Raw genomic sequence first — 13,735 nt, 5'->3', positions numbered from 1 at the left:
TATGCAGATATTATTTGGTGCTAATATTTCTGCAGACATTGAGTGTTCAGAACTTCATTGTGTAGTGGCTACCACTTGTAATTCATATGAGAGAGTTAAGGTAGGTCCCCGGTTCAGATCGCAGCCAGGGAATGGACTTTTCTCTTTGACCTGTCTTAATCTGACATTTGTCGCAAAGTTGCGTTTTGTAAACCCCTTACTGTTCTCGCTTATTGCTGTGATCTTAGCAGATGACACAGATTTTGAAAGTAACAAAGAAGAACAATGTCAATTTAAAGGTAAAGGTGATGCCATTATTGTAATTTTCTCTACTTCTGTTAAATTTATTCTTACAGTTTTGTTTTTATATGAACCTTCATTTAGCAGATCATGTGAAATTTATTTCCTGTAGCTTTTATTGGTGTTTTGAAATTTGGGATGCTTCGAGTCCTAACGCTAGTAAAGAAAATAGTTCAAGGTCACTTGCAGCATCTGCATCCACACTGGCTCGAGCTCACCCAGCCACCTATAGGTTGAGTACCGGGGTCCTTTCCCGGGGGTAAAGCGCAGCTGGGGCATCATGCTGACCACTCAGCCCTATCTAGTGCTGAGGTCAAGAATGAGTAGGAGCTATACCACCTCTCCTCCCAAGCGCCTACATGGTGTATAGATGGACAGCTTTACTTTAGTACTTACTGGCGCAATATTTTAAAATAGACCAACATAACTTTATGTGTGCAGGCCCAACAAAACCCATAGAAAGTTTCGATCAGGAGAATCAGTACTGTCAGACTCAGATTCCTTCCCAAGTACAGGTCGCGTACATAACTCATGAGCTAATCTGCTCAACATTTCCTTTTCAGTTTTACTTATACACATAATGCAAAGCTGACATAGACTCATCCTATTCAGACAAGTCTTCTGGTTTTCTTGTATATTTTTCTTCACGTTAAGACTTATAGAATCCTAGTGAAGAACTTCCTTGCCTGTGCCAATAACCTGCCTGTTCAACTGCAGTACTGTCTGGTCACCGGTGAGTTTTTGTAAACGCGGTGATGAGCCTTCAGGTTCCATATAGAAAATGGGCTATTTTATGACAAAATGAGTATACAGTCAACTTTTCAAAGAACTATAATACCATCCAGGAAAGTTTTGCAATCATACTTTTAAATCCTAAGACTTATAATTCAGTAATCTGTAAAAATAATATATTTTTATAAATTCCTAAAAGTAATAATACTTCAAGAAGTGTATCGATTCCTGTGTTTGAGAGCCATCTGCCTAGTGCAATATAAATGACAATAACAAATGCCCGATGCTTTTCCAAATCAGAAGTTTCTGACAGCAGGTTGGGAACATTTGCCCTGTTTTGACATTTGATTCTTTACTGCAGTCATGGAAACTTTTAAATATTACCTATTACCTCCTTTGTTAACCTACACAGTAGTATTTAATGAAAATGGTTTTGAGACATTAAATTGAAATAGATACAACGCAGAAGACGCCATTGTTGCCAGGATTTAAAATATAGGCTTTTAGAATCCGATTTGATGAAAAGTGAAAAATTAAGAAATTTCTGATTTTAATATATTTTCCATGCTTTCACATGAAGGACTGAAGAAAATTATACAAAAGCTTCTCAGAGTTTGTTATCATAGAGTCGGAAATGAAAAATGCACATGGTACCACAGATATCTGTATCATAGAAAACAAATGTAAAAGTAAGTATAATTATGAAATATAAACAAATTTCTTTAAATATTTATTTCTGAATATGTGGCAACATTTATACAAATAGATACAATAACACTGGATATAGCACCATGCAATTATGCTTAAGAATTATGGGACCTGAGAATTTTAAATTGACATCATGCTGATTTTTAACTTATTTAAACGTCATCACGATTATGATTGTATTTTTGTGACGTGAATAGTATTTTACTTGAATATCATTAAAACAACTTTTTTTCTCTCTCAAACTTCCAGATTCCTGGATATTCTCTTAAAAATGCAATGAAACAGTTCCTTAAAATGTTTGTCTCAGAAAAATTCATAACAATAACAACAACAACAACAATAATTTGTCCTCTACATAAATGTCTTGCAACTTCACATGATCACCACAATGTTGATTAGGATTCATGGAGTATGATTTAAAAAATATTTTTCAGCTGAAGCAAAATTATCTACACTAAAATATTATAGCATCATATTTCCATTATGATGTTTAAAACCTGTTTAATGTTGCACAAAGTTTTTATTTTATAAAAATAACCAGTTATTCTGAATGGTCAGATAATGTTTTTAAAATAATCTAAACTATATAATAAATTATCACATTATAAGAAATTTTAATAAGCTAAATTTCATGTATTCAAAACATGTGATGTATTTCTCCATGTAAACTTTTAATTCAAATCAAACTCTAATCTTTATGTGATCACTTGTGCCCATAATATATAAATTAACCTTAATAATATGCAATTATTAAATGCCAGATATTCCCCAATTTTTACTATGCAAAATCTAAGATGGGCCTAACTGACCTCATCTGCATATTAAATTGTTTCCAACTTTTTTAATCTCATAATACTTGCTACAATGAAGTTTATAATTGATTCTAATAAAATCACAAAATTGCACTACGTTTCGGAGATGGGACCCTATCTCCGTCTTCAGGTAACCTACTCTGTTGGGCCCACTCGATAGAGCTAATCCCTATCTCCGGACCAAAAATTGCACGACGTTTTGGAGGTTTTATTAGATGATGGAAAACATCCAGAAAACTTGTTATTTTAAAAACGCACCATCGTCACAAACTTTTAAATCTGTGTACTTGAGAATTTGCAGTATTATTAAACCACAGTAACACAGTTTGAACTTTCATTATAGTTTTTTTAATTTTATTCACTGATTTTTCCTCAGTCTTCTCATTGAAGTTCACTCATAAGCCGTGTTGCGCAGATGATAAAGGTTACTATAGATGATTCTGGAGTATTCATACTATTGAGTTAAACAGTGGAGGTACAAGTGTCAAATAAGAAAAACATTCATTCCTACAGAAGCAGCTTGCGTTTACTTCGTGTCAGACGACTAGCAGAAACGTGTCTCAGTAAAATTATGTGGTATTAAATATATATGAAGAAGAAAGTGACATTTACATTTTCTTATACACGCAGATTTGTCTTCAGTTTCTCCTTAATATAAATATTCTTTTACTTTCTTCTTCTTCTGTAGCTTTCACAGTCTTCCATTTTTTCTTGCTGAGTAGAGATATTTTAGAGAAATATTCTGAAAAAACTGATACGTTACAGTCGCTTGACACTGCCTGCATTTACAGCTTAGTAGATGATTAAAAGTGCATTTAAGGTGTTTCGTAACGCAGTCCTCTGAGCAGTAATAAATTTACCACCTCCGTTGCCCTGATGATGGAGGCGGTAATAAGTCTTTCTTGTATTAAAAGAAACAGATACTGCTATTGAACTGTAAATAATCAAGACTCTAAATGATCAAGTTAATTTGTTTGATAAAATGAGGGACATTTTTTATGAGTGGGACGCAAAATTCTGACACGTAAAACTCTTCAGCAGTCTGAAAATTTTGTCTCGTAAATGGGAATATGCAATGCATTATGTAAGTTAACTGTAAGCTGTGATTGTGCTGTTATGTCACTTACGGACTGATACGGCTCGGTAAGTTTGTATACCGGCTGCAGTGATGCTCTGGAGCTTATATCACATCACATATAAGAACAGTACATATATCCATATGGCCTCAAAACATGACCTTAATGTTTATTCAATTTATATTATAATATGAAATGAACTATTAAATATTGATAGCATGTGAATTTTAATAACATTAATTTTACAGTCCTTTATTTATATGTGAAAGATATGAATTTATGTACTGCCACATTTCCCGTTCTACCTTATTTTGACAACAAATATAGTTATTACTAAACAATGAAACCCTTTCAATAACAATATTTGATTAAACACTTTCTTCGTTGTTTAATTTCATACAGCCAGTTTAAAATGAATGCAGTTTCACTGTTCAGTACCCTGCATATTCTCTTATCTTCATACAAGTCATTGATTGCAGTGAACCCATTTTTTTTAAACTTCCTACATTTCTTTAGAAATTTTGGGGGTCTGTGTAAAAGCCATAAACCATGAAAATCACTTGATAACACCATTTTGTGGTTGTGAGGCAGTAGATGAATTTATTTACAAATAAGTTCCATATTAAAAGAGAAGCTCATTTCAATATTTTGCTTCAATTTGATGTACCCAAGAACTAATCAGGATAATTAAAACGTGTTTAAGGGAAACCTCTAGCAAAATCGTGAAGGTAAACATTTGCCCGATACATTTCCTATTCAGAATGGCCTGAAACAGGGAGATGCTCTGTCACCGCTGCTTTTTAATTTTGCCCCAGAGTATGCCATCAAGAAAGTTGAAGAAATTCGGGGCGGTTTGGAATTGAATGGGACACGTCAGCTTTTGTTCTGTGCTGACGATATTAATCTGTTGGGCGATAATATAAATACTATAAAAGCAAACACAAAATCACTTTTAAGGGCTGGTAGGGATGTTGGTCTAGAAATAAATGCAGAAAAGGCAAAGTATATGATCATGTCTCGGCATCAGAATTCAGGACAGAACCAGGATATAAGGTTAGCTAATGAAACATTCGAAAATTTGACAAAATTCTAGTACTTGCGGATGGCACTAACAAGTCAGAATGACATTCATGACGATTCAAGAGGATATCAAATTCAGGGGATGCTTACTATCATTCAGTCCAAAATCTTTTGTCCTCGCGTCTCATATCAAAAAACCAAAGATAAAATATACAAAAGTGTAATTTTGCCAGTTGTGCTGTATGGGTGCGAAACTTGGTCTTTCACTTTGAGGGAGAAACACAGATTGATGGTCTCTGAGAACAGAGTGTTGAGGAGTATATTTGTGCCTAAAAGGGAGGGAGACGGATCATGGAGAAAATTGCATAATTATGAGCTTCGTGGCCTATAATCCTCACCTGATATTGTTAGGGTGATTAAATCGAGGATGATGAGGTTGGCGAGACATGCGAGTTTACAAGGTATTATTTGGAAGGTGTGGAGGAAGGAGATCACTGCAAAGACCTAGGCTTAGGTGTTAAGATGGAATCTATGCAACAATTTGGATGCAGGTAGCTCATGATAGAGTCCGGTGGTGGGCTTCTGTGAACACGGTGATGAGCCTTTGGGTTCCATAAAGAAAGTGGGCTATTCTATGACAAGCTGAGTATACAATTGACTTTTCAAAGAATTTCCTGCGCCATAGGGTGGGTGGGTGAGTGAGTGAGTATTGTTTATACATACCATGTGCTCATATAAATTGTATGTGGCTCTCCTGTGTAACTGTTTTGTAATTTCTGATCAATGAAATGGATTTGTATTGAGAACACAATATGCATACACCAAAGTGTAAGATCGAAAAATGGACGTGAAGTCTCTGAAATGTTATATCATACATGATGATTCAGGAGGAAAAACTTTGTGGGTACTTTAATCAAGATATTTCAAAAAGGTCGTATTAACATGGTTCCAATTTATAAATGATGAGATTCGGGATAGTTTGAAAGTAAGATAAAAGATTTTCCAGAAAGAAAACAATTTCACAACTTCAAGGTCAAACTGAAAGTATTATTAATAACAAAACATGCTACAAAGTGCTTCGCTGTCAATTAAATTAATATTTGAGCATGGTATATCATCATACAATGCACTGCAGTATCCTGTGCATAGCATTAGCAAGTTAACATTTTGAATGGTTTCTGTAACATCTTTCATTGGAGTTACTATAAAATTTTTAATTAAAATACCATATTTCTGGGAATATTTTTTCTTACTTTAAAAATCCTTAACCTGCCCAAATTTGACCCATTTTAAATTAACATTTTACTCAAAATCACTTGATTAATGAACCCACAAATTTTGATAAACTTCTCCTGAATCACTCTGTATGAGAAGGTTTCATGTCAATTAGAAAATAGTTACAAATTAAAATTATAATAAGAATGTAGCATAAATTGTATAACGTACAATGTTTTACTGCGCTGTGCATAATGCTGATGTATGTACTGGTTGTAGGTAGCGCATCAAAGTCTTATAGTCTCGTTTATCGAGATGCACAATCATCCCACAACAGCGTAGAAAAGAAAATTTGTTGCGATAATATAAAATTATGATTTTTTTACAGGCACTTTTGTCAGTTTTAAACAAAATTTTAAGTGACAGAGTTCGGAATCATAATTTAAATTAAGCAGTTCCTCAACATTGCTGGAATATTCAGCAGTGGCAGTAAGAGGTCATCATTGTGGTAAATTGATTTCATACTTCATTTCTTTCTTCCTAACCGGGCCATAAAAAAGAATCATGGCTAAGAATATTCATTGTGTAGCAAGTACAACAGGAATGCAATCCACATGTACCTCCACGACACAATTTTTCAATCGGTCATTCAGACTCCTTCCTGCAAGGCAGTTAATCAAATGTGTGGTCAACCGTCATATCACACTGAATTCTACAATTTTTTTTACCACGGTTTGTTTGTTAATAATTAATATGGCATTAGTGTTAAAAATGTCAAAAATGAATGTTATGTCATGTCATAAAATTTTTACAGTAATTTTAAAACTGATTTTCTTACAAAATATTTCACATGGCTGTAGTATGCCATTCCACCTCTTCTGTGCTGAGTTTCCCATTTTGTGGATCCACTTTGTCTGCATCTGAGTTTGGTTGTCCAAGTTTCAAGAGCTCCGACTTGCTTAAGTGGTCTACGATGCCTGCTCCTAAAGAGTCCCCCAGCACATTGACCATGGTACGGAAACGATCCCTAGAAACAAAGTGACGAGACTCGGTTGCAAATCAAAATGGCCTTCAGTCCAAGGTGAAAGAAATATGCCATGAATATTACACTTTGACTTTTGAATGACATCCACTTTGAATGTTTGGTGTCAACCAACGCTCCGGCAAACATTGCAGCTTCCATCTTCAAGGTGGATATGAGGCGGGGCCAGTTCTGAAGGCCTTCAGAACCCTATCATAGCCAAACACTTGTCAGATGTGATATTTCTATGCAAATTTTAAAAATATAAAATAAGTAAACAAACAACTATTAATTATAGTTATTTGTTTACTTATTTTATATTTTAATACACTACACAGTATGCAAAGTTTTAAAATTTAAAAAAAATAATTTACTGATATTTAGTGACTTTTAAACAGTATCAAACGTGTTGCTGTTTAACACTAACAAAGTCTTGGTCTCAGGTTTAATGATATTTGCATATTTAAATAAATGAAATAGTGGAGACACTAAAACAAGATATGTGGGTTAAACGTAACCTAAAATCAAATATTAATTTTGCACATCCGGTAGACAACCGGATGTATAAATTTGGAGTCAGGCTAACCAACTTCCGAATGTCAACATTAAATTATTTTGACTGGGAGTCAGTCATACAACCTATAAAACTTACAAGAGCCAGTCAACAGTGATGATGAGAGTGACATCTTCAGGTGGGAGACCAACAGTGTCTAGAACCATAACCATGGTTACCAGACCTGCCTGAGGGATGCCCGCTGCTCCAATACTGGCTGCAGTGGCTGTTACACTAAACAAGAAATTGATAATGACAATGAAACAAATGTAGAACATTAGAAAGTTGTATTGATGGAAAATTTCACTTCACTTCTGACTCTGTGAAGATCTTTTTCTGTTTTTACTAGTCTACTTCTGAAATCAGCAATCTATACTGTCAAAGTGGTTAGAGTTCAGTAAAATTGTCTAAAATTAGAATACTAAGTAGAGTATAAAAAGAAATTTGCTACCAAAGTCATATTGTCAGCACTGGAAAATATGGTGGATATAAATAATACAAACAATCCCTAACCTGTATCTTATCATATATTTTTGGCAGTCGTATTATTGTGATACATTTAACAATGCTGCTCCAATGATAGGATGCACCCAAAAAAAACTTTTTGACCAACATTTGTGTTTTTAAGGTTGTAAAACTAGTGACATTTGTAGGATTTGAGGTTTACATGGCAGTGAATCTGAAGATAGCTGTCTTCTGGGTTGTTGTACCATGTAGTCTGGTAGAAGTTTACTGACCTTTCAGAGGTCGTTGCTGCCTCCATCATCAGGGTGTTGACCCTGATGATTGGAGGCAGCAAGGACCTCTGAAACGTTGGTAACCTTCCATCAGATTACAAGGTGTAACAACCTAGAAGACCTAATTTTAACATAAAAACAGTCTGATAAATCAATATTAGGTGTAGAACTGGCCATCTGTAGTATTATAACCTATAGGTTTAAAATTTATCATATCAAAGCCCATCACCGTAAACAATCCTCTGACACATCTATCCACTCCTCCTCAGTGTTACAAGTGGTCGTCGCCCTCGGTGGACTAGTGGTTAGCGTGCTCGCCACTGGACCCAAAGTTCGCGGGTGATTAAAATCCGTAGACAACTTCCTTCGGAGGGGAAGTAAAGCCATCGGTCCCCATGTCGTAGATTTACGGCACGTAAAAGAACCTTATGAGCACGAAACGAGATGTTTCGTAAGCAAAATTCAGCGGCCATTTCTCACCCAAGTTTCTACCGATTCACTACTAGATGGCTCTGGCAGTTAAATCAGGATTGAGTAGAAATTGCGCAGAGGCAGTGGGATTGTCACTCACTACTCACTTGCGCACTTAAGAGACAAAGAAACCTCCCACATGGGAGGAGGCCAAGGATCGACTTTGGGCTGTTGCGCCATAGAAGAAGTTGCAAGCGGCCAATTTACAAGCAGTTATCCGACCAAAACTGCAACTTCTTAAACTCAGAGTGTCTTATCATGTAGTAAAGTACCTGATTGCAAGTAGCTGCCCCAAACTGAGTGTCATATTGCGTACTTGTGAGATGAAAACAGCGGCCACAGCCTCATACAGTGCAGTACCATCCATGTTTATTGTTGCACCGATCGGCATAACAAACCGCGCGACTCTTGAATCGATTTCATTTTTTTCTTCTAGACAATTCATTGAAATTGGAAGGGTGGCATTGCTGAAACACAAACACACCATCGTTACAACAGTATTTGAATATTTATGAAATCTAACAAGTTGGCACAAGCAATAGCACTTCTGACTTGTCTTTCGTAAGTGCCCAGTTTGACTCCTGCCTGGCGTATTATCATTACTGAAATGAATCATGGTTTTCTTCAGACTCTAAAGGCAAATGCCAGGATATTACTTTGAAATACATCGCAACTGTTTCCTTTCCAATATATTCAGTTCTCTGAATGTATTATCATACATGATTTCTGTAATTGAAACAGATTCTTCCGTCCATTTATGAAGTGGGTATACGATATGGCACTGATGTTATTTTCACCAAACATGGTCTTATGCAGTATGAAAATTATTGTAACATGTATGTAATAAAGTTTTTCATTGGATATTTCCAGATTATTTGTGCACAGGTAAAGGGAATGTGCAAATAAATAAGAAATATGGATAACCTAAAAATATTCACTGAAAATTTTATTTTTATTAAAATATTTTCCATAGAGCAAATAAATAAGAAATATGGATAACCTAAAAATATTCACTGAAAATTTTATTTTTATTAAAATATTTTCCATAGAGCAAATAAATAAGAAATATGGATAACCTAAAAATATCCACTGAAAATATTTTATTTTAAATAAAATATTTTCCATACAGCAAATAAATAAGAAATATGGATAACCTAAAAATATTCACTGAAAATTTTATTTTTAATAAAATATTTTCCATACAGCAAATAAATAAGAAATATGGATAACCTAAAAATATTCACTGAAAATTTTATTTTTATTAAAATATTTTCCATAGAGCAAATAAATAAGAAATATGGATAACCTAAAAATATTCACTGAAAATTTTATTTTTATTAAAATATTTTCCATAGAGCAAATAAATAAGAAATATGGATAACCTAAAAATATTCACTGAAAATATTTTATTTTAAATAAAATATTTTCCATGCAGCAGAGAACCCTGTGAGAATCTCCCGATAAGGCTGTTTCTTTAAAAATAAATTATGCATACACACACACATATTTTATGTGTGGTTGATGTAACTAGAATGATTTAATTAATTTCTGTTAAATTTCGTAGAACTTTTCATTGTTTCATACAGGATTTTTAACCTCTAACATCAACGCTGTAATCATTTATAAATTGTCGTCACATCCCATTAAGATCCTGCAATTTTATGTCATTATACAGTGTGTGAGAAAATTGTAGTCATCGAACAAGAGACACGTAGAACACTCCACAAAAACAAAAAATGTAAAAGGATTAAATCCCCTGGAACATACCATCAAATGGGACCACAGTCTGAGTAGTTTCGGTAGCACAGAAACTGGTGGTTACATGAATGTGTGATGGCTGAAAGACGATGGAACCGGTAGGTGGTAGTCATGTATTAACAAGTGTATTTGATTCGAAGACCATAACAGTCTGTCTTACAGAATAACACATTCGTGCTGATGGTCTGTTTACAGTACACAGTACATGTGATGAGGGCAGTGTGTATTCGAAGTATCTAACCTGCAGCTGCCACGTGTTGTGGAACACTAGTTTGAACCTGTCATAAAAGTCTGCATCTGCAGTACGCAATTTTACCACCAAGTAATGCATACTGCAAATGAGTTCCTTCCGGTGACACCAAACAAAGAAGTCGACTGATCTCGCAGGCCACCGCACCCAATCCATCTGCTAGGAAAATGCTCATTTAGATGCTGTTGGACTTACGCTCCAGAATGGACTGGTTCTGAAACCACTTATCATCGTGAACATCTTCAAGTTGTATTCGTATAACTTCTCACAGAAATACGTAAAGTCATTGAGACAGCTGGGAGTGTGGGTATAGCCACTGATATTGCTAATGGTATTGTCGCACAAATTAATGCCCCAGAAAACCCTGCGACTCCACCCACATCTTACATATGATATGTCCTGTGTTTACCAGTGGCTGCTGTGATTGTTGTTTCATCGGTCCACAAGAGTTTGTGTTCCCCACAAGCCACGGGGTTGACGATCATGAGGAATCGGCCTAGGACCTGCGTGTAATGGAGGATTAAGTGAACAGCATGTTGATCGAAGATTTCTGTCTTCTGGGTTGTTGCGCTGTGTAGTCTGGTCGATGTTAATCAACGTTTCAGAGGTCATACTGCCTCCGTCATCAGTGCGATGAGTATGAAGATTTCTGTCTTCTGGGTTGTTGCGCTGTGTAGTCTGGTCGATGTTTACCAACGTTTCAGAGGTCATACTGCCTCCGTCATCAGAGTATGAAGATTTCTGTCTTCTGGGTTGTTGCGCTGTGTAGTCTGGTAGATGTTAACCAACGTTTCAGCTGTCATACTGCCTCCGTCATCAGGGCGATGAGTATGAAGATTTCTGTCTCCTGGGTTGTTGCGCTGTGTAGTCTGGTCGATGTTTACCAACGTTTCAGAGGTCATACTGCCTCCGTCATCAGAGTATGAAGATTTCTGTCTTCTGGGTTGTTGCGCTGTGTAGTCTGGTAGATGTTAACCAACGTTTCAGCTGTCATACTGCCTCCGTCATCAGGGCGATGAGTATGAAGATTTCTGTCTTCTGGGTTGTTGCGCTGTGTAGTCTGGTCGATGTTAACCAACGTTTCAGAGGTCATACTGCCTCCGTCATCAGAGTATGAAGATTTCTGTCTTCTGGGTTGTTGCGCTGTGTAATCTGGTCGATGTTAACCAACGTTTCAGAGGTCATACTGCCTCCGTCATCAGAGTATGAAGATTTCTGTCTTCTGGGTTGTTGCGCTGTGTAGTCTGGTCGATGTTAACCAACGTTTCAGCTGTCATACTGCCTCCATCATCAGGGCGATGAGTATGAAGATTTCTGTCTTCTGGGTTGTTGCGCTGTGTAGTCTGGTCGATGTTTACCAACGTTTCAGAGGTCATACTGCCTCCATCATCAGGGCGATGAGTATGAAGATTTCTGTCTTCTGGGTTGTTGCGCTGTGTAGTCTGGTCGATGTTTACCAACGTTTCAGAGGTCATACTGCCTCCATCATCAGAGTATGAAAATTTCTGTCTTCTGGGTTGTTGCGCTGTGTAGTCTGGTCGATGTTTACCAACGTTTCAGAGGTCATACTGCCTCCATCATCAGAGTATGAAGATTTCTGTCTTCTGGGTTGTTGCGCTGTGTAGTCTGGTCGATGTTTACCAACGTTTCAGAGGTCATACTGCCTCCATCATCAGAGTATGAAGATTTCTGTCTTCTGGGTTGTTGCGCCGTGTAGTCTGGTAGATGTTAACCAACGTTTCAGAGGTCATACTGCCTCCGTCATCAGGGCGATTCCTGACGACAGCATGACCTCTCTGTGTTACCATATTTTTCCAGTACATTCTCTATAAGTGCTGGTGTCTGACAAGTGTCCGGCTGACCTCTGTCCATCAATGAATATTGCCACATTCCCTCGATGTCTGGACCAGATGGTGAAACACATTTGCATTTCGAAGGTGGTGTGCCAGATTCCTCTTTGATTCCTCAACATTACTACATGGTCAGTTGCTGATGACCATGGTTTTTACTAGTGCGTGATCTTTACTCTTTGTCAATAAACTCTTGTGCTGACAAAGCATGTCTACATATTTGCCCCATCTGACAATCTTCCTGGGTCTGTATCTCAATTACTGTAACTTTCACGAGATTTGGGTTTCTCTATATTTTTGTTTTCGATTTAATTATTCTACATGCCACTGTTGTTTGTGTCTGCCATTTTTCCCACATTCTGTACATTTTCGAGATCTTAATAAAAAATAAAATTGGTAGCTCTGCAAAAGCTAGATTATTTATATGTTTCAATTTTATAAAGACCTAAAAGTCAGTATCCTAGGCACTTGAAATTTTGTATTCTTGTGGATTATTAACGTCTACCAAAGTCTTAAAGCTTACTTAGGTTATAAACAAGAAAGTACTGCAGTTTAGGTTAGGTTATGTTAGGTTAGATTAGGTTATGTTAGGTTAGGTTATGTTAGGATAGGTTATGTTAGATTAGGTTAGGTTAGATTGTTAGGTTAGGTTATGTTAGATTAGGTTATGTTAGGATAGGTTATGTTAGATTAGGTTATATTAGGTTAGGTTAGATTAGGTTAGGTTATTAATAGTTTTGCTAGAAAAACTTTGGTATTGCAATTATACCTGGATCCTGTGCCAAATGCAGTGAAAAGAGCCTGTGACATGTTGATTATGAAGCGAAAGGGCATCTTCCTTGTGCAGGCACTGTAGTAGAGTGGGAGAACTATAAAACCATGAATAAAGAGTCCTACCAGTACAGTTGTGAAATACATCCCCATCTGCCCAACTATAACCTCAAAGCTTTCCATCTCAATCATCTTTGCAGCGACAAGGAAGAATATTCCAATTGGTGAAATCCTGCAACACGCAATGTCACAAATAGATATACAACGTTTGATCAGCATTAAGCTGAGGGGATTCATCTCTTTCTGGTAGGCAGCTAAAAGGGCTGATTTCTCTGAACACGAGTGTAATTAAATTATTTTTTCAATTATTTGATTTGTATAATTAAATATAGATTATTGTAGGATTAACACTATTAAAGACTTTAGGAAAAATAATTTCCTTATACTCTATCTAAAAAGGTCTATTTATAGTTGCTGAACTA

The 13,735-nt window shown here is 36.2% G+C and overlaps 1 protein-coding gene across 2 annotated transcripts in view; it reads right to left on the bottom strand.

Annotated features, from left to right (window-relative positions):
- Window positions 1-1,728: 1,728 nt before the first annotated feature.
- Window positions 1,729-13,735, bottom strand: part of Eaat1 (Excitatory amino acid transporter 1) — a 77,151-nt gene continuing 65,144 nt past the window's right edge. For both annotated transcript variants that reach the window (XM_022073933.2, XM_022073936.2), the window contains exons 6-9: window positions 13,252-13,485; window positions 8,897-9,091; window positions 7,516-7,650; window positions 1,729-6,869 (exon numbers count right to left, since the gene is read on the bottom strand). In XM_022073933.2, the coding sequence (XP_021929625.1) occupies window positions 6,689-6,869; window positions 7,516-7,650; window positions 8,897-9,091; window positions 13,252-13,485 (745 nt within the window). In that variant the 3' untranslated portion in view covers window positions 1,729-6,688. The remainder of the gene's footprint in view (window positions 6,870-7,515; window positions 7,651-8,896; window positions 9,092-13,251; window positions 13,486-13,735) is intronic.

Source organism: Zootermopsis nevadensis, unplaced genomic scaffold (genome assembly GCF_977971745.1).
Source record: "Zootermopsis nevadensis isolate Lab colony 2312 unplaced genomic scaffold, Znev_1.0 Znev_ptg000023l, whole genome shotgun sequence".
Lineage (NCBI taxonomy): Eukaryota > Metazoa > Arthropoda > Insecta > Blattodea > Termopsidae > Zootermopsis > Zootermopsis nevadensis.
The sequence above is the reverse complement of the archived record's forward strand: the minus strand, read 5'-3'. Positions and strand labels throughout refer to the sequence as shown.